This window comes from Idiotropiscis lumnitzeri, chromosome 19 (genome assembly GCF_059441095.1).
Source record: "Idiotropiscis lumnitzeri isolate Australia: NSW breed Sydney's pygmy pipehorse chromosome 19, RoL_Ilum_1.0, whole genome shotgun sequence".
In the NCBI taxonomy this organism is placed as follows: Eukaryota; Metazoa; Chordata; class Actinopteri; order Syngnathiformes; family Syngnathidae; genus Idiotropiscis; species Idiotropiscis lumnitzeri.
The window spans coordinates 13,068,164-13,089,572 of NC_142409.1; the positions used below are offsets into that span (position 1 = coordinate 13,068,164).

The following is a 21,409-nucleotide window of genomic DNA, read 5'->3' on the forward strand; positions in this document are numbered from 1 at the left end:
TTACAAGTCATGTCTCTCATGAGCAGACCCACAAAAAGTCTCGAGACATTTTGCCAAGCGAGCATTCTCGTTTTGATCATTTTCAGAAGTCCTGCCTTGAAATTCTCTTTGACAATTGCGATGCTTTCACATCCCAACATTCATTTTAGTACACTTGCCCATCACGTCTCGACCCACCCGAAAAAAAATCTCAGTCTGAAAATCCACATGATGGCTGCCATTTTGATTGATTACATCGAAATGGCATTCCAAACCAAATAATCGACCGATCGCCGACTCGTTTTAGCGCTGGTGTTGTAATGGGAAAAAAAAAACATCTTCTTCCCATGCTTTGACGTGGAAATAATAACATTCGTCAAATCGGCATCCATGTCTTCATGAGATGATCGACGGGCCGTCGAGCGTTCCCGTTTTGCATGCATTTTACATGTGGCGCCTCTCCGTCTATTTGCAAACGGGAAAAAGGCGCAACAGGCACATGCGTGCGTTTGATGCGTGCTGACGAGAGCTCACTTGAAGTGCGTTTCCATGAGAGCGAGATTGTTAGAATGCCCGCAGCCTCGCCGCCTTCGCCATTAAAGCCAAATGAGGAGTGGAGATGAATATCAACACGGCGCTAATCGGGTCTCGCGCTCGCTTCGTCGCACTTTGGACGATTATGCGCTCCCCGCAACGCTTAAGATGCGTTTGCGTTCGTTTGTGTGCAAACACTTGACTCGTGATGTTCGATGATTCGACGTCAGACGCATTTCGTGCACCAACGTGTGCGTTGGTCGTGTTCTTGTGGAGTCGAGGAATCCGGTTCTGTTAATTGCTCACTATAAATTCATTTATATGGAATGATATCCACTTGAAGTCAAATCAATAAGATTGTGAAGTTTCATTAAAAAAAAAAAAACGATTTTCATATTGCACGTTTACCTTGAATGTGGCGGATTTTTTTTAGATAAAAAAAAACGTTTTTTGCTAACATTATTTTAATTGAAATATTATATCGGATATCTGATCGACAACATGTCGATATTTATGATCCTTTATGACTTCCCTCCATGAGCAAATCTCGCACCACGAGGAGCCGAGCACACCCCGCTGCTGTTTTCCCCGACGACAGTATGTTTTGAGTTGTTTTTTTTCTCTCCATTTCTCTCCATTTTCTGCACTTGACTCATCCGTGTAATTGAAATTTGCGGCGTTAATTAATTAGCGCGTAAGTTTGTGTTTACACGGCACCTCAGCGCTGGCCTTTGCACACTGCCGACAAACAGCCCTCTCGCGCCGTGACCAATTAAAGCCGGCAGCCATTGTGACGCTTGTGTCACGGCGGCGTGGTAAGCACATCTACCGGGTTAATTACGTTGACCCAAGGTTGTTGTTGTTGTGGTTTTTTTTTCTTTTCTTTCTTAATGAGTTAATCTCAACTCCGGCTACTGTTGCCGTCGTTGCCGTGCATCTCGCGAGTTGTCGGGGGCGGACCGGCAAAAAGTGCCCAGCACCGCAAACGATGACGAACGTCCCTGACCGACCAAGCGAACTAATCAACTCACAAATCGAGCGCTTAAAACGAACCGGACGAGCAAATCTCATTTTGCATTGGAAAAGTAAAATGCGTTTGGGTCGTCACGGTCATTGTAAAAGTGAAATTGTCAGTCCGTCAGCGCCAACCTGTCAGTTGCACCTTTCCAAAAGATGCTGAGTCATCACGCGGCAACTGGCATATTGAAAAGGTTACATCATAAAGGTCATATTGGCGGGAAATCAACATGAAATGAGAAGCTGGCAGAAAAGCGGCCATCAACTGCTGCTGGACGGGAAAAATGATCAATTAGCGCTAATTGAAACGTATTTGCGGGAATGCTCGGCGTGTGAGTGCTTTTAATGCTTTCATCGCACACATTAAATGCCATTAAATGTTTGTTTCGTTTTTTTAGCGCATTGTCTTTAGCATTAGCATGACAAGTGTGAAATGTTGTGGTATTTTCTGAGCTTTTTTTATGATGTGTAGGTTGTTTTCTCGTTTCATTTGGATGAGAATCCTCTACAGTGTAATATGCTGTAAAAATATCATTAAAATTTGATGAATCTCTCTTTTATAACGGCTAATAAAAACGTGAGCGTAGCATAATTAGACTACATTTATTACTCAGCATCTATTATTATACGACTTCTCATTCGTGTTTCTTTTGTTTTGATTAGATTTTCAAAAATAAAAATCCCTCCTCTGATGTTGACACTTTTGTATATGAAACCAAAATTTGCCTTCTCGTTTGGCAACCATTTCAATGCAACATCTCATTTAACACGCTCTTTCTTTTTCAGCATTTATGCTGTTTTTTTTTTGTTTTTTTTAATGTCGGCAAAAATGGATGCAGCAAATTAGCAGCAAATGTTGATTGAATGGAAAAGTGCGATGCACTTCCTTCCACTCAATCATTTGCTCTCCAACAAGAGCGTCGCAGCGGCGCCTCACTTAAATGCACTTTCGCCTCCATTTATACGACATTATATGTCCCGCAAGTGTGGGTGTCTGCCTGGAGCTTTTTTTAATAAGCACTAATTGCCAGCGACACACTCAACCATTAAAAAGCGACAGAACATTCGTTTGAATTCATGCTCATCTTTGGACACACGCGTGACATGACAGCTACGCTACGTTTGAAAGGAATTGTTTTTGTCGTTGTTGTTTTTTTTGTTTTTTTTTACCAGGCCCAGTGAAATTGGGCATGACATCATTTCATTTGGTAGCGGGAACTGTAATAAACGGACAAATAGATCAAATAAATAAATGCAATAACTAACGTGGATGTTTGCAACTCGCTAGCAATGCTTTGTATGCTAGTTACGCTAGAGCGGCACAACTGCTTTAATGTAGGCTACTAGCTAGCTTGCTAATTAGCTCAGTCACTCGCTTAGTAATGGAACAAGACGGCGACAAGTGCAAATGCAGTCGTTCGGTACTCACTCAGAAGTCTTCACTGTAAAATTTGAGTGCGTCTGTCAACATTGGACGCACAAACAAATCTTGTCAAGGCTTGCTTAGTGTGTGATTCTTGCTGCAAGTCTGGCCGAACTTGAAAGAAAGAGTCGCCTCCGTTTCATTGCGCAACCGATAAATTTGGGCGAGCATTCATTGGTTTCATGTGGATTTTTACTTCACGTTTAATGTTCAGATGTAACTTGAGTTTATTTTCCACAGACACTCTCTCATATTGATTTTTCAAGCGTTATATAGGGCAATCAATTCGCCAAATAATGTCCAAAAGTCGGCACTCTCTCAAATTCCTCGGCAACAAGCTCAAACTCTGCCATCGCCCGGGGCAATTTTCATTAAGAGCGACCGGAAGCCGACGAGATCTCGGCCTATTCAAATGACTTTTGAAGCATGACCGTTGTCCTTGAATGCTAATGGCAATTTCCCCCGGCGCACGTGAGTCGGCGAGGGTGAAATAGCAAAGCCGCCGCCCCCTCCGCCCTCGCAGGAGCTCCGCTGGGCACAATATGTCTCGGTCCTGTCAGACGCTGACCTTTTGTGTATCCCTGCCTGATTTCCCAGTTTGCGGCGGCGCGGCCGGCGCGCTACTCTGCTCGTAAAGGCCAATCGTCCCGACGCTAAGCAGGCGGCGGTGACGGCGCGAAACACCGGGGGGGTAAGTGATGGAATTTTTTATTTTATTTTTTTTTTTCCGACTGTACAGTCAACTCTCGCTCTTCGCAGGTGGTCAGGAAGCGTTTACCGTCAAATTTTGATGATGACACAAAAGTCGTCATAACGTGTCACGGTCAGAAGAATTACGTCTAAAGTTGCGTGGAGATGTGACGGGATCTTTACTGCATTTTGAGTCGGATATTATTATTATTTTATATTTTGTGTGCAGCGCTTTGGCACAGCTGCGGCTGTCGTGATCGCGCGATACAATTCAAGTTGAACTGCGTTGCAACGCGTCACGTTGGAGCCTTCGAAGGAGCCGGCATCCCAAAAAAAAAAATGACATGTACGCGAACGCGCAAATTGGGCGACACCCCCGCTGAAGGTTGTCGTCGTCGTGCGTTCGATATTCAACCCAAGGGTACGAAACAGAAGGGCAACGCCAAATGGCGACGCTTTTTAAGTGGTCGCCGTGGCAAAGGTGGATGATTGGCCGTAAAAAAAAGTCAACTGCGATGACTTAATCCCAGCGAAATCCGCCACACATCAACGACTTCAAAACATCGCAACGACTCCACATAAAACTTTCTGATTAAAACATTCATAACGCAAATCCGGTAGGATGGAAAACATTTACAGTGAAAGCGATAAATTGAGCGTTTGCGTGCTCGTCGTTAAGGAGTGACCGTATAAAATATTTGTCGCGGTTTGATAAGTGACGGGAAGGTCACGGCGCTGCACAAACACGCGTTAACCTCTGACTTTTATTGGACTCCGTGTCTGACTCGGTAACTAGGACGCTTTATGAGGGCGCGTTAATCTTCCCCTCCGGCGTGTCGGCGGCAGAGGTCAAAAATGGTGGCGGTGACCTTGGCTAAGCGGCCCTCATCCGTCACGAGGCATTGCCGCAGGAAATGATGTCAGCGGGAACTGGACGCTGGATCACCGCGCGGTCCGGGCTCAAGTGACTCTGTGGTCAATGATGGTGCGAAACATTTCGGCTCGTCTGAATCAGGCCAAGTTGGACTCCGGTCTTTTTCTTGTCGTGCATTTTCACAAGCGTCGCTTCCCGGTTGGCGGGCTCCAGAGGACAAGTACAAAGCGCGTCCGTCCGAGAAGCGAGTCCACTTCCGCCGCGACTCCGCTGGCCTTCAGACGCAGCCTTTCCGCTTCCAAGACTTCCGTCGTCTTTGAGCGCTTGTTGCAAATGTGTTTTCTCGGCGATCTGAGGAGTTTCCTGCTCAGCGGCGTGTCGCTTTTATTGTGGAATTGAGCCGCCCACTGGTGGATGAAATGGCGTGCTCCCTTTTGACTTTGCCCGACATTCAATTGCACACTTAGTTTGCCCTCCTTCTCATTTTCCCGAAGCTGTTGTCGATCTTCCCATCTGGCTGGCTTTCATCCTTGGTTTAGTCGAGCCTGGCGGTGTGCGTCACCCATTGGGGGAGACGCCATAGGAATGATCAGTTGCCGCCTTTGCGCACATCTGTCAGCCTTTAATTCTCCGCCGACGCGTCCGCGGGGCGAATGCGGGTAAAGTTGTGCTGCGATTCCATGCGGAGGCGCGTGAATCCCAATTTGAGATAATCCCAAAAAAACTTGACTTCCGCTGAGTGATATGGGCTAATGTCCTGCGGCCTGCGAGACGTCAAGTTATCGGCCCAAAGTCTTTTCAGGGCTCGGTGGGTTGTAAAAGCCTCCACCTCATTGAGGCGAGGACAGTATGGACGCGGAGATAAGACACCTTTTAAGGGCCGCGTTGTTTATTCAAAGCATAAACAGCCAGGAAGGCGGAGACGGCCGAGTGGAATGTCAGCGCATTCGCCAGCTTTGTTTTATCACTCCTGCTGAAGAAAGCGCAGGTGTTGACGCCGATTCCAGGCGCTTGAATTAAAAAGCACACGAGGGCACATGCCACCGTTTTTTTGGGCGCCCTTGAAGGGCCGCAGCCTGCCTTCGACAGCATAAGTCAACGTTTTCGTTGACAAGTCATTTTTCGGTGCACAAATTCTGTATATATTCTGATTTCACCGGCCAACAAAATATGCATCTATTTTTTTTTCCTTTTTAGTTCCTCCAGATACTTTTCTGGTTTCAGAGTAATTTTTAGCAGCAGAGTCAGGAAATGACTCTTTGAATTGGCTCGAGTTTTCGAATGAAAAGAATTAACAAACGCTAAAATGCAATTTACGTCGCTCATCTTTTGTTTTTGTCATCTCCATATTTTGATAACGTTAATCCTGACGTTTTTTGCTGTGATATCGGGTGGTCCTTAGAAGCTTCGCTCCTCAATTGTATGCGATACGCCGATGTTTCTCAATATATCTGCCGCACAACTGCGCAGAAATCCAAGCGTCTTTGGTGAAAATGACATCGGGCTGCGATCCCAGCGGCTCCCGTTGGACATTTATCAGCGTATAACCGGGAGATGGCTCTTTGTATTATTAATATTGGAGTCATTATCTCGATGAATTATTCATGAGCATGACCGAGCGAAAGCCCGAAGGCTCTTCGTCATTTGAATAAAGTGCAATATGGCGTCCGGGAACAACGGTAAACATTGGCGTGTGCGCATATGAAACCCCGCCTTCAAACGCTATTTCCAAAATGGCAAATGTTTAAACCCAACCCAACCCAGACCTGCCACCTTACTTTCAAATGCTCGCACTGATTTGAACCCCCAACCCTTTTTTTAAAAGCCTGATCCAAACGTCAAACGCTTCTGTGGAAGCATATCCCGTGTTTGGAATCCTAATTTTGTTTTAAAACCCGACCCTTGCGGCACTTTGCTAAACGCTTGAAACAGGACAACGGTTGTGACATAAAAGTATTTCTATTAGAAATGTGATTTTGTTTTTTTATCGTTTAACACGGTGGCAGACATTTTAAGCGGCTTAATAATTGAGTATCGATCGGGAACTTGTTGCCATGACAACGCGGAGAAAAGACAACAGATGGCGCGCATTTGGCCGCACAACTCAACGGAGTCGCAATGTATGTTTTTCACGTCCTTCCATGTCAACGCGCGTTTGTCAGACGTCCCTCAGCGCCGTCCCGTCTCATCATGCAAAATAATGGAAATATTATCAGCCGGCGTTATGAAGTCATTTGTCGCGGCGGCGGCCGTAAATCAGCGCCCATCAGTCATTAAGTCGGCAAGTGCTACACATAAAGGCGTCCCGCCGCCGTCCCCCTTGCCGCCGTGAAGGATGTCCCCACGTTGACGTGATCTTGAAGCGACCGCGCCGGCAACACTTTTTGTTCCGCCAGTCGACTTTTTTTGCGCATTTGCCACAGCGTTTACGGGAGTGCGAGACCTTGTCCACATCGGGCTGTGTTCCCGTCTTCTCGGTTTGAGAAGCTTACCCGGACTTCAAACCCCAATTTGAAATATCAAGATGAGCCTGAAACCTTACTTTTAAACTCGACCAAGACTTGAAACCCTACTTTTGAGACCGCAACCCCGGATTGAAACCTTCCACTTACTTTAAAGTCCTCAACCTTACTTGAAAACCTGACCCTGTCTTGAAACCCTACCTTGACACCCTAAGTCTCATTTGAAGCCCAACTTCAAAACCCTAACCCATTGTTTGAAACCCTAACAGAGGTGTGGACCCGAATACATCCAATTCGAAGGACACGCGCTCATCATTTCTGAGAAAGTCGAAAGCTATAATCCAACGTTCTCGTTAATGTCCCCATAAATCCCATTTCCGTGCATTGAAGTGTGTTTTTCACCCCCTGTAGGCAGGATGTGGCATTGCACCACTTCATCAACTCTTCTCACTGCTGTCTTTCAATGCAACTTTATTTATACAGCTCGTTTCGTTCCACAACAGCTGGAGCTATATCAAAGTCATTTCTCCTCAAAATGACGCACATGAGCCCATAATTACAGATTTGGTCTCAAATCCGCTGTTCTCCCGGTCTGCGTGTGTGTGCGTCCGTATGGAGTGGCAACATTTGGCATTGTCGCGTTGCAAATGTCACCTCCTTTATTTTGTGCCAAAGTCGGGAGCGAACCTCATTTTCCGACGTGAAGCAAAATGTCAACGGCGACATCTCTGCGACCGGCTTCCTGTGAACAAAAACGGACGGGACGCATCCACCATCGTGTCATCGCAGATGTCCTTGGCGCAGTGATGTAAGACTTTGTGATGGTTGGTCACGTCGCACTGCGGCGAATCCCGTTTCAGGACGGCGATCCGGATCGTTCCACGCCAACCTGCAAAACGTAAAAATTGTGAAGTTTACTGACACAATAGCGTTGTTACGGTAGCTAGCTAGTTAGCGCGTCCAATTATTGTTTCAGCCGTTTCCACGAGACTAATTGAAAAATGAAGCCGAAAATGGCTGATGCGACGACGATAAAACAATTCTCAACCCATTGCGAAGCGAGGCCTGTTTTTCCGCCAACTCGTTTTTTTTTTTTTTATTTTGATTCGAATTGAGTTTATCAGACTGATATGATTGCAAGCGTCCGTGCGCTCGCCTTCAGCCTCCGAGCGTTATGCAAATGGCCATTTGACTCCGTAATTGTTTAAGCAAGATTGATGTCTAAATTCACGCGGCGGTGGCACGAAACGCTCCCGAATGGAGCCGCCAGTCCGTGTCCGAACCTCTCGTCCCTTTTTTTTTTTTCCTTCCCCTCCCTCCCTTTCTTCCCTCGCAAAGCTTAAATGTGGCATCTGGACACTTTGGCAGTTTTTAGAGAGAGGTGTTGAGTGCTGACTTTAATGAAGATGCATCACGCCTGTTGCAGATTTATCTCCCCTCGTATGGCCGAGCAGATGCTCGCCGAGTGAACCCGCAGCTCCTTTTTTTTTTACTTCCCTTTCCCCCACCATCAAAGCAAACAAGCGCAGAGCCCAGCAGCAGGTCTGTTCGTGGTCCCGCAACGCATGCCGGGAGCTGCGTGGAGACGCCGAATTAAACCTTATCTGTGTTTGCTCAATGAAAATGAATCAAAGAGCATGGCCGGGCGATGTTCGTAGACGTGTAAAAAAAAAAATGTAATAAAATTGAGCTTCGGATGATATTCATAAAAATTGTGGGACTCCGACCCTGTTCTGTTTTTTTTTTTTTTTAGTCCTCTTGAAGTTGGGCTGGTTCAGGTTGGTCTCAAAAAACAAAATGATTTCTTAGTTTTTTTTGTTTAAATTTGCCTGGATTCATTCAAGAAATTCATGTTGCCGTTACTCTCCACTTTTATTTGACGAGGTGTTCTGCGCAGGATTTTCAGACCAACATTTTCTGAGCTTTTTATCGTATGGAACGATCTCGTTTGTATTCCGATCGTTGGCAGCAGTTGATTTTGACCTTGCATGGAACGTTAGCGTGTAGCTACATCTGCACACGCTTGTTTTTGTGCTCCCGAGAGCACCGAGGTGGATCTTATTTCCACCAGAAGAGCTCGGCTACGTCTTTATCGTAATAACGTGCCTGAAGCGCATCTCATTTCCTGGAGGGCCTCCCTCTCCCGATTGGTATCCGCCGCTTGATTTACGCCGGCGCTAATGTCGAGCCGAGTCCTCCGGCCGTCCACGTATGATCTGCTTTGTGCCAATTTGTGTTTAGCGCCCCCCTTTGACCTCCTCCGTCTTATCTGCCAGGCGCAGGCGTGAAGGACGCGTGCGAAGCAAACGCAAACCTTTATTGACTTGTAAATATTCCAAATGGAATGGCCGCGTCCTTGCGCGCCGTTTCCAATTACGGCGGGGTAATAAGACGCCTTTGTCGGGTCAACTCCGTCACGTCTCGCCGCCTGATTGCTTGGGTGGCTACGATGCGAGCTGGCGTACTCCCTCCCGGGTGGCGCTTGGGGGGGGGGGGGGCAGCCTGTTGCGTCTTTATTACGCTGCTCGTCATTTGTGAGCTGTTGCGTGCGTGAACATTTCTTTGAGCTCTTCGTTTAATCGCAAAATGGACCATTTTGATTCTTTTGTATTCAAAATAAACACAATATTATATATTGTATGAGTCTTACCACACCATAAATACAATTAATAAAAAAAAAAGGCATTTTATAAAATACTGTTTCATCACTAATAAAAATGAAATACATGAGACGTGAATCTATATCCCATTTTTCACAAGAATCACATTTGACACGATGACCGTATTTAAAAAAAAAAAAAGAATGCAAACATACAGATAAATGAATACAAATAAAATGCTTCTATTTGTTTTCTGAAATAAAATATGTAAAATTAAACATAATTTTTATTTCATTTATGATAAAAGAACTAATCAAATGAAAATGATTTCACATGCCAGTCATTAAATTGGATGCAATTAATTCAAAGTAAATGCATTGCCTTCATGAATCAAACTGAATTTTAAACAAACCCCGTAACATGAATTGTTACATCATTGTTATATCAATTACAATTTTATGAAATAAAATATTTTAAAAAAATAAAAGCAATAATAATAATTCAGTTTCATTAAATGAAGGGCTTGCGGCTACCTGCATCTTTAATATTATGCATGATTTGTTTTATTGTTGTTTAGCCGTTAGCGATTTTGTTTGTGTTTTATTTAAAAAAAAAAAAAAAAAAGATCCATAATGTACACAGTGGGTGCTCGAATACATTCCCGTTTACTAAAAAAAAAAAAAAAAAAGGTCCGCCACCTGCCATGATTGTTGCCATGGTAGCCGGAGCCTTCATTTCGCTCGCAGTGGAAATTGCATTGGTTTGTATATTAAGACACGATGGCGGCCATCTGTTGTAATCGCTCGACTGTTCCGTTAGCAAAAAGCTGTTAAAAAATGTTCTCGAATAATAGCGGCCGCAGCGTCGTTTACTGATCGCAACTTCCGCCAATTGCACTTTATCCAGCTTCAACCTTCTCTGCACTTTTTTTCTTCCTTCTCTTTCTTTTTGTCCGACAGCATTAAATCGAACAAACGTCATTGGCACTTTGGAACGAAAGAAATGTTTATTATAAAAATGAAGCTCCGCAGGAAACGTTACCAGCGGAATTAATCAAGTCAAGATTGTCTTACGTGATTGGCGGCAAATTCATGCTGACCGAGTGCCACAGGAATGAGAACGTGTGTGTGTGTGTGTGTGTGTTCATAAGCCAGGTGAGTTGTTCTCGTTTTGTAACAATGTGCTAATTAATTCATAAACTTGGTCAATTCTTTTGACTTTGTGCTTGGAAATCAATCTGGAGAGTCCTCATTCATTCATTGATGTGAATTTTGTCGTAATGATTCAGTGACGACACTTTCACCAGTCTATATTCATTCATTCATTCATCAGCCAAATTGAACTTTTTATTGTCCCAGGCCAGCTTGTCATTCATTAGAAGAGTCCTCATTCATTTAGAAGTCACGTGACATGTTTGACTTTTTTAGTAATGTCCTCATTAATCCACTCATTCATTTCAAAGGTGAGATGATGGGAAAAAGTCAGTTAGATTAAACGTTAAAAAAAAAAAATGGCTAGTGGGGAGTTGCAAAGGTTTTCTCCTTTCTTTTTTTAATTCCTCCCCGCTGAAGAAGCAGCTGAGCCAATTAGACGGTGAATTAAAAGCGGGACCTGGCGACCCCGCCGACACTTGATAATCAGCGACCCGATCATTAAGCGCCAGATAACAAGCTCTGATTTGCTTCCTTATTACAGCTTGGCCACAATCCCGCCGGCGTCGGCGCTACTTAAGCGCCTTCCCGGACACGAGGTGACTTTCAGGCGGGCGCGGTTCACGTTGGCCGCCGAACGCGCGACACTGATTGCTTTTATGCCTCACTTAAAATGACTTAATGTGCTGTCTGAAAAATGGGCGAAAAAAAAGAAATCAATAAATAAATGATTGAGTTAGTGACGAGCGGAAATGACAACACAAGCTTCGACGAATACGGTCCCATCAAAAAGTTCAAGCGGACACAAACGGGCAGAAGTGCGTCTTTGATCGCTAAACTCAGGATGGGAGCAGCGGGACGGATTCTGAAGTCTACGAAACAACTTAGTCTGGTCATTTAGACCGGCCGAGCCAATCCCCAACCCCGAACCCGATCGAGCATGCACATGACCTCCCGAAGAGGGAGAACTCCGCGGAAACAAACAAGAACTGAAAGTGAAGTCTTTCAAATGGAGAAAGCAACCGTCAATATTCATCTTTTGATCTGAAATCCGAACGCCGTCCGTCTGCAAAGAAAATTGACCATGTTGTTCCAATACTTTTGGCCAATGCATGCGAGGTGGGCGTGGCCTCGACTTGAAGACGCCGCCGACCTTTCCCTTTCCCCGACTCTCCTGTCAGCAGGAGGAAAAAAGTTCTTCCACAGAGAGCTGCGGTGGCGGCGTTTGAGCGTGTCGTAAATAAATCTGGGCGCTGAGAGTGCGGCGGCGGCGTGGCTACGCGAGAGCGGGAAATTGTAGTATGATAAATATTGAGAGCCACAATGAGCAATGGTTTTGTCACGCCGAAGCATGAAATGTGGCTTTGTGATTGGATGGCGGCGCCGACGAGTAATTCACGAGGATACGAGAGGAGACGCAAACGCCGAGCAGCCTTGATGGAGTGTCCAAGATGGAGGACAGGCGAGAGGGTGGGTGGGTGCAAGGGGGCGGGACATGCTCGCTAGCTTTGCTCAACTCGGTCATTCCTTCATCATCAGTCGTCAATTATTCTTCATCAATGAAATGATCCACTCGTCCACTTTATCCATTTAAAAAAAAAAATGTTTTTGATAGAATGACTTTCATGTTTTTTTTTTCTTATTATTGTTTTCTTCATTTTGTTGTTAAATGTCCAAGCGGCTCAAATGTGATCCGAACAGTACGTAAGAATTAAGGCGGTGAAAATATTTTTATTCAGCGGAAGCTTTCGGGTCCGTCCGCCGTGAGAACGACAAACAAAACCGTTCCTTCCCTCTCTGTTGTCACGACAACTCACTCACCGAGGCCCTCTCAGGTGCTCCGGCACGCTATTATCTCGCCGCCACCTTCGTCTTATCGTCCCCGGGCAGGAATTGTGGATCGCAACGCGGAGAAATGATTACCTTGGCACTTAACGTTCGCATTCATCACTGATTGTAACCGGTGCGCACGAAAACTTCCCCGCGAGCTCAAGCCACGTCTTGCGCAATAATCAGGCCGCCTGTCGGCTGATGAGGAATGGCGTTGACGCGGCGGCTGCTTACATTGCATGCCGTGTTTGGGTCCAACCTGCCCAAAAACTCCATTCGCACTGAAATAATTGGATGCTTTTTTTCGAGCAAAGAAAACAAAATTGTGACTTGAAGCATGTCCGTCCCATGCACGTACACGTGCGCGCGCATGTGAGGCTTTGCTCCAGCGAGCTTCCTGGTCTGCAAAGGCGGACGTAACCTTTGCGAGGCCTTTGCTCGATTCATTTGATCCACCCTCTCACCTCTCACCTCTCGGATCACGACACCGAGGGAGGATCATCTCGCGCCGCTCCTGCCGCTTCAAGACACAAACTTGTTTTTCTTCCGCCAAAGGCGACGCCGCGTCTTTTGGCCCTTCCGCACTTTGGGTTCAGCTGAGCGAGATGTTACGAACACCTGTCACGGTGGTCTTAGTTTGACATTGAGTCTGAACCGGATTCCGTCTGGGAAACGATTGGGGTCGCCAATCGTAAATGTTAAACCTGTTCAATATTTCGTCATGACCGCCGACTGTGATTGATGTCTGAAACGGAATCCTGAGTGCGCGCACGTTTGGAAAAACAGCCAAATTCATCCTTTATTTTTTTCTGCTATGGTGTGTGTGCGTGTAAGTTTGCCAATTGTGCACGAAAACAAACTCTTGGACCACTTTATTGCTCCAAATTATTCCGATAATCCAAACATGAACGACGTTTATTCAATGCAAATGATACATTTTAGCAAAAAATGTTCTGCTCTTTCTCTGACGAGTTTACGAGCGCTAGCAAGTAGCATACAAAATCAACTCACTCAGCGAGACGTTGAAAAAAATAAATCAATAAAAGGGCTCAAATTTGATTGATTGCTTGCGATGCCGAGAAATGAAAAGAAATGAGCAATTTGCATCTTAATCGCATTATTAGCGCCACTTAAAGGACTTGATTAGTTGGAGTGATGTGAGGCGGGTAAAAGCAGCACTCGCCTCACGATGACATCATCGTCACGCTAACGCGAACCAAACGCAGCAAGTGTGCGTGTTTTGAGCACAAGACGAGCTCGTCCGGCGAGCGTTGCCACATTTGGCCGCGGTTGATGGATGTGGTGCAAATATTCCACTCGCGTCACTTCTCTTTCTGCCACGAGCCAAGCTAAATAATTGAAAACTTCCAGCTCCGCATGCAATATATCATGTGGAACCCCCAAAAAGGTTTCGGCCTCACAATTTGTTGTTTTAACAGCAAGAAGCTCACACCAAGCGACGTTTGTAGCATCCGAAGAAAAAAATGGCTTCATTGGAGTCGTTAAAAGGCAAAAGTACTTTGATTTCCTTTTTTGTCTTCTGGAGATTCATAATTATTGATGTTTAGTATTAATTTTCAATCAACTGATCGTGTTTTTATATCTACATTGAGTAGATTACATCAAATAATTTCATGGTATATTTTTTTGCTTTTTTATTTAAATGCTAAAATTATCATAAAAAGTTGAGTTGGAAAGAAAAAAAATGTAAAACATTTTTATTTCATTTCATTCACAGTTTTCTTTTCCTATTTTTTTTCCAGTTTGACTTATTTTGGAAGCTTTCGTTAAATCGTTCTCAGCGAAATGCAACCGTTTGCGGCGTAGGCCGGTGAAAGCGTAAACATTCCCTGGGGGAGGTAATGAAGCACCTGACAGCTTGGTGGCGCTCTGACCGGCCTTAAGGTCCGCGGGGCTCACTTGCGCGTGTCGCGGCGTCGTTTATCAGAGCAGGCGGCCATCTTGTGATCACACTGCCGACTCCCCGGAGGAGGTCTTCGCAAGGGCGATTATTTACCAAGTCGCTGCCGATGCGATGCGTGCGGCTCGCAACACGCAAACGAAATACACACAACTCAGGGGAAAGAAGAGTGGGCCAGAATATTTATTGACGCATGCCCCAGAAAAGTTGTAAAAATGTGTATAAAAAAGATGTATATATATTTGAAACATTTTGGCAAGACTAAAATAGGATGAAACTTTGTCCCAAAAAATGATTGCTATGCATCCAATACAAAAAAATAACGCCACTGTGTATAAACATATTTTCATTGTGCAATTTTAATTTGGTTTTTTTTTCACATTACTGGGATGTCTGCAATGCTGCAACCCCATTCACGTAAAAATCCCAAAATAAAATGAAATAACTGACCAGTGTTTTTCACAGAATGATAAATAATCATATTGATAAAATAGATTTTTTTTTTAAAAATGACGATACTTGTTTTGGTCAAAAACTGTTGCTATGTGTCCTCACATGTTCAAGTAAATAATCTGAAAGATAATTGATATTTGACTGTTGTCTCTCTACATCAGTTGTGCATTTAGAGAGCATGAATGTTTTGGGGTTTTTTGGTTTCGTTTTTTTCGGGGGGTCCAAAATGTATTGCTATGCCTCCCTGCATTATCATTTTGTATCCAGGAGCACATGACTTTTTAGTGTGTGTGTGTGTGTGTGTGTGTGTGCCACTTGTCAGTTGTTCAGGAACAAGTTCCAAAGAGTAAAATATTTAGTAGAGTGTGCGCTTGCGTGTGTGTGTGTGTGTGTGTGTGTGTCAATCCAAGCGAGCAGCGTTTCTGTTGGAAATGGTGATGCAAGACGCATGTAAACATGTCCACTCAAGCATTCAGCCATTTTGTCCCGAATTTTCTGAGCTCTGCTGACAACCACACACTCGGGGGTGGGGGGGTATATTCATAAATATTCTCCCACACAAAGGCCACTTTGTCATTTGCAGTTTTTTTCCTCTCTTTAAGGAAGCTCGTGGCTGCGAGTAATCATCTGTTTTATTTCCACTCAATAAGAAACATTTTCTTTCTTTCTTTTTGCTGGTGACGATAGCGTTTCGCTATAAGCTTATCTTATCTCTTGAAAAACATGTTCAAGTGTGCTTTTGTGAGAATGCTGGTAAAAACCGCAATAAAACGGTGACATCTGCTGCCGCTTGACACGTCTTCCAGTTGTCATTGGGAAAAGGTGGATTATGAAACAGATGCTCCTAATAAAAAAAAGGCCATGATGAAAGTTTTTATCTGAATGAAACAGCTTTATAATACGTGAAAACAAAACGACAGGTAGAGGACGTTGTCGAACGCACCCTAATGTTTTACTGCCACTAAATAAAATTTTTATTTACGTGGCACACTTCATGGATGAATGGAGAGCCTCTCAATGGGCACAAGGATGCTTGTTTGGAAATGGGTCTAGGGCAGAAATGGGCAAGTGGCGCCCCCCTCCTAAAAGAAGAAAAAAAAAATTTAAATTGGGGTTAAAAAAAAATATTTTGGCAATTGTATTTTCTTCACAAACCCAAATATTTCTTTGAATAAATGCTGATAAACATCTAAAATGGGATTTACTAAAAAAAAAAAAAACGTGGGAAAATGTAATTTCACCAATCACCACTAGATGGAAGACATGTCTTGCTCTGTAAGAAAAAATAAAAAAAATAAAAATACAAGGCAACAAACTTCAATACCATTTTATTTTGGGCAATTCTTCCAAATAATTTAAGTTTGGATTATTTGAAAATGGGCTTTCCTGCATTTTTAACTCAGAAATCTGATTTTACAGAACTCAACTTAAAGATGTAAGTAAAAACTAGTCTGCAAACAACTTTTGCTGAATAACATTCTTACCATAAATGTCAATCATTTAGATTTTGAAGTTGTTCCCTCTGAAATGACTTTTTTTTAGCAATACAAGTGAGGAATACAAAGTAGGCTGCTCGTTTACTTTTTGAGCTCCATTGTGTCCTCGGCCAGTTGAGCGGCGACAATGCCTTCAAAGCGCTTTCCTGTTTGCGTGACGCTTTCAGGATGAAGAAGCGACACCTGCTCATTGGGCCAGACTTCACACGTCAAGCTGCCGGCCTCACGCGAGCGCCGCGAGCCGCCATTGCCATGATGGGCTGCGGGACCAGCAAGGTGCTTCCGGCCCCAAATGGAAACGACACCAAAGAGAAGACGGAGCGCTACGTGAGCGTGCTGCAGTGGCTGCTGGCCTTCACCGGTGAGCGGCACCGCCGCCAGCATCTTAAAAAGAAGACCAGCGGGTGGATTTCCACCAAAAGCAAGAAGACCATTCCTTCAGGAAAAATGAGGTTTCCAGATGAAAAGCGGCGAGTGAAAAGCGGCGACACATACAAGGACAAGTTTGACGCTCGGGTCACGGCGAGGTAGGAAATTGTTCTTCGATTGTATTTTAGAAAAGCACACTGTAATGACAAAATGAAATAATCAAACCGGCTTGGCCACCAGGGGGCAGTACAAGGCCTTGTACGCCTGTAAACTATCGGCATCTAAGTGCATTAAGGCCGAAAATGTCTTCTTGTGTTATCCTCTGAATTAAACGTCATTGCTGTTAGCCAAACGCCACCAAGCAGAGGCGCATTTGTTCGCTGTGTTGCTAGCGTGCTTAGCTAACAAAGCTAGCCAGCCTCGTTGGAACCGTCGTTCTCCTCCGTCTCCCTCGTTCGTATGCTACGTTAGCTTAGCATCTCGATCTGTTTGCCACGTTACGAATTCACTTCAAGGACGCAGTGGCGTACTTTCTTCTTGCTCGTGCTTGCTTCGCAACAATGAGGGACGGGCAATTACGTCAAGACGTGATTAAACAACCAATTCAAAGAATCCTCAAGGGTCAATTAATCATGAATTGTGCGAGACACAACAATGTTGGCGAGAAAAAAACCATTGTCTTGCGTACACGTCTAATAATAAATTCACTTTTCTCCTGACTTCTTCTCGTGTTTGGAAATGAAACGCGTATCCTGTTGGCTCTGGTGAGCACTTTCTACTTGCTTTTGCGTGCCAACATCTCCCAAATGATAGCATAATAGCTAATTGCACATCTTCCCTCGCCTTTGTAATTATTTGATCAAAAGAGTGAAAACATAAAGCTCGCCACCTGTGGAGCGCTTCGCTTTCACCATGAAAGCAGTCGAGAAAGATATAATTAAGGCTCCCGAGCAAGAAAGATGATGCGTAAAATTAGAGTGTGTGGAGAGAGGAATTGTTTACCAGGTGACATCAGGTACAGTATGAGTTCACAGAAACCGTCGGGGGTCTATATTGCAAATACATATATTCATTTTTATTTATTTATTTTTTTATTGTGTGTGCGTGTCATGGAACAAAAGTCTACTAACCATATTAAAATGTAAAGGATGGAAAGGAGATGTAAAACGAGTCACCTACCGCAAGATATTGGACCGTAACGTTCCGGAAAAAGAACGACTTCAGCTGAAAGCAGAGTCTGTCCCCGAGGTGGAACGGTCCGGCCCGGGGCAGTCCGGCCCCATTTTTGGGGATTTTTTTATGAATAAGGCCGAAGGGTCAAGGCCAGAACGGTACCAAGATTGCGGCTGGTGGGCGGGGGACTGACCGACAAAAAAGGGTCAGGTGCCCGGCACTGTATAACAGATGTCTGCAATGCATTTTTGCTTCCGACCGCACGCAATGTGAAGCGTAACGTCACCTTAAAATCAAGTCACTTACCGAGCCGTGATTTTTGCCCAGCCATGCCACCCCTAATGTTTGTTTATCGTGGTTCTACGTCGCTTTCAAATCCTGGATTGTCTGTTGGTTTAATTTCCTCCCACTTCATTTCACGAGAAGGCACTTTTTCCCTCATGAGTGCGAATTTTCTCCATCCCGCTGACAATGAGAGCGCAAACGTGCTCCAGATGCGCCGACAGATGCGCCCGCTGTGCTCCGATGACTCATCAGCGTTCCCATTCTGCCTCATCAGATACCACATCAAGGCCCTGATCGGTCGCGGCAGCTTCAGCCGGGTGCTGCGTGCCGAGCACAGGACCAGTCGCCGACCCTTCGCCATCAAGCTGATGGAGGTGGAGGCCCCCCAGGCCCGAGAGGTGTGCGAGGCCGAGCTGGCCGTGCTGCGGCGGGTCAACCACACCAACGTGGTCCGCCTGGTGGAGGTGTTCCAGGTTCCGAGGCGGGTCTACGTGGTTCTGGAGCTGGCCACGGGCGGGGAGCTGCTGGACCGCGTCGTCAGCAGGGGGCACTACACGGAGCGGGACGCCGCTCGGGCCCTGCGGATGGTCCTGGCCGGTGTGGGCTACCTCCACTCGCTGGGGATTACCCACAGAGATTTGAAGCCGGAGAATCTTCTTTACTACCACCCAGGCGCCGACTCCCGCCTGCTGGTGACCGACTTTGGATTGGCGATATTTGCAGGCGCGGAGGCGTCTGGCAGATATCGGAGTAAGTCGTATAAAGTATTTCCAAGTTAAAGGCATGTAACCTTAACGTTTATTAAGGAACATCATTTCACCTCCAAAGTTTTGAAGGCACATTTTTTGAATGTCACAGCATGTCTAGAAACATTCTGTGCAACTTGGTGACTCTTCAAGTCTATTTACATCTTGGTCGTTCCGTTCTTTCACAAGTCCCAAGTCGTAGAATTCAGTCTCACTTGAGTCAAGTTGTGTTGATCGCGTTCTCACTGTCTGGCTTCAGCTGCCCAAAGTGGAGACCTAAGCGGGTCCAGCAGTACTTGGTCCTTGCGAACCACATGTGGAACACCCGAGTACCTGGCCCCAGAAGTGGTGCTGAGGAAAGCCTACTCCTGCGCCGTGGACATGTGGGCCATCGGCGTGATTACCTTCATCGTACTGAGCGGGTCCATGCCCTTCGAGGATGACACCAGAACTCGGCTCTACAGGTCCATCCTCCGGGGGACGTACAGCTTTCGTGGAAAGGTGAGTTACCGGTTCCAACATGTTTCGCTACGTTGTCATTTATTACGAGACAGGACGGTATTCTCACAGTTCCTTCTCGAAATCTTTGGATCTGTTTTTCTCTGACCGTCGTTCATAGTTCTTGTTCTTGAGTCCAACCATCCGCGGCTGTGACTTGAGTTGTCCCACCAAGGTGGGTGTGAGCCCCAGGCTTTCAAGTTAAGTTCTTAACCCAATTGAACAAAGAATCGGGTTTCCTTGGTCAGTCCATAGTTGTGCTTCTTGGTCATTCGGGCTAAAAATGTTTCCCATCCGTGGCTGTGACTTCCTTTGGTCGGAGTTGTTCACACCTCGGCCATTGAAGTATTCCCACAAGCAGCAGTTGAAAGCCTCCAAGCTCTTTGCGAGTGTAAATTGGAAAAAAGTACAGTGAGCATGTCGCAACGGAGACATTGCGAATGTGTGTGTGAAGAAGAGATCACGGCTATGCTAAATTTAGCCCAATCTGCCGCCTGCGAGAAGGCAACAAAAGGGCACCGCATGTTCTCCCGGAGCTGAGCCGTGTATTTTTAACACAAGAGCTCGGAGGTGAGTTTGGGATGGCGCCGTCACGCTTATCTTGGAATATTCACTTGGCCGTAATCTGACATTTTAGGAATGTTATCCCCGGTGTTTACACTCGTGCACCAGCGACCAAACAACAAATCCACTGAATACTTTAGTTTTACTTGAGATTTTCACGTTGGCTTTTGCCGTCTTTTGTCTTCTTTGCAATGTGCTTCTTGTTGATGTGAGCACTGACCTACATTTGCAAAATAAATTCACATATCTGTTGCCCTGCAAAATTGTTCTAATTGATTCCCAACAGACCATCCTCTTCGTTTCAGAACATTTCGCCGGCTTCCACCACGAGCCTGTGGATGTGGGAATTTTTGTTTTCATCCACTCAGATTTCAGCTAACATGCTAACTGTGAGCATGTTAGCATTTTCACCCATTCTCATTAGCCTTTGTACTGAAAATAGGATCTTAGTGCAGGTCATGACGCAGAAAGAATATAGATCCATCAATGAACACATCGCAGGATAGAATGCTAAGTTAGCAATTAGTTGGCTGACAGAATGCTAGCGTGCTAACTGTAACCAAACCCATCACATTAACCTCCTAAAATAGTAACTTCCTGCAGGGAATTCAATCAACATGTGTCAGGACAGTTTATGTCTCAGGTTGTATGCTAACATAGCTTCTTAGCATACTAATTAACAACATTTTTCATTAGCCTTTTTTTATAGTAACTTTCGACGGGGAATGATGTCAAATGTTTGTGGAAGTGACTTGAAATTTGAGACGGTAGGATGTGCTACCAGCTGCTATGCTGACATAACATGGTAACTGCTAGCATGTTAGCATTTAAACCAGTCACATGGAGTCTTCTCCTATGCTAACCTAACGTGCTAACTGTCTCATTAGTCTTTTGAAATGCAGTTTGTAGCTTTGTAAAGGACGTCGATAACTTCTGGGTCATTGTCCACCAAGCAACATGTGCCAGGAAGCGACTGCCGGCCGCTTCTGATTGGTCGGCTATTCTTTGCGTCCACGAGAGTGCGTGACCTGCGAGCCCACCACCAAGACGAAGGTGACTCAACTGGCACTTTTCCCGAAACCTCGCATTCTGCAAAGCCCCTTGCAGCACCACTGACACACGATCGCACATGGACTCCAACACGTCCCCGCACACACACTCACACTCCTCCTAGGTGCAACCGCCGCTTGCCCGGGGGCATGCGCCGCAGTGTCACACTGATGTGTTTACCCAGCAGTGCGAAGGAGGAGGCGAGCGGCGCGGTCTGAGATGGATTGCAGGGGGGATTTGGGACGTTGGTGGAAGCTGCGGGTACACTCCTACACGTAGCGGGGAGCCATTTGA

At 45.4% G+C, this 21,409-nt stretch overlaps 1 protein-coding gene across 2 annotated transcripts in view; it reads left to right on the forward strand.

Annotated features, from left to right (window-relative positions):
- LOC148318663 (serine/threonine-protein kinase H1 homolog) overlaps positions 1-21,409 on the forward strand; it is a 57,397-nt gene that overhangs the window by 32,008 nt on the left and 3,980 nt on the right. Inside the window, exons 2-5 of one of the 2 annotated variants that reach the window (XM_088282675.1) lie at positions 3,551-3,644; positions 16,598-16,957; positions 18,532-19,007; positions 19,263-19,504. In XM_088282675.1, the coding sequence (XP_088138801.1) occupies positions 16,599-16,957; positions 18,532-19,007; positions 19,263-19,504 (1,077 nt within the window). In that variant the 5' untranslated portion in view covers positions 3,551-3,644; position 16,598. The remainder of the gene's footprint in view (positions 1-3,550; positions 3,645-16,597; positions 16,958-18,531; positions 19,008-19,262; positions 19,505-21,409) is intronic. The other variant, XM_088282674.1, reaches the window with a different exon arrangement.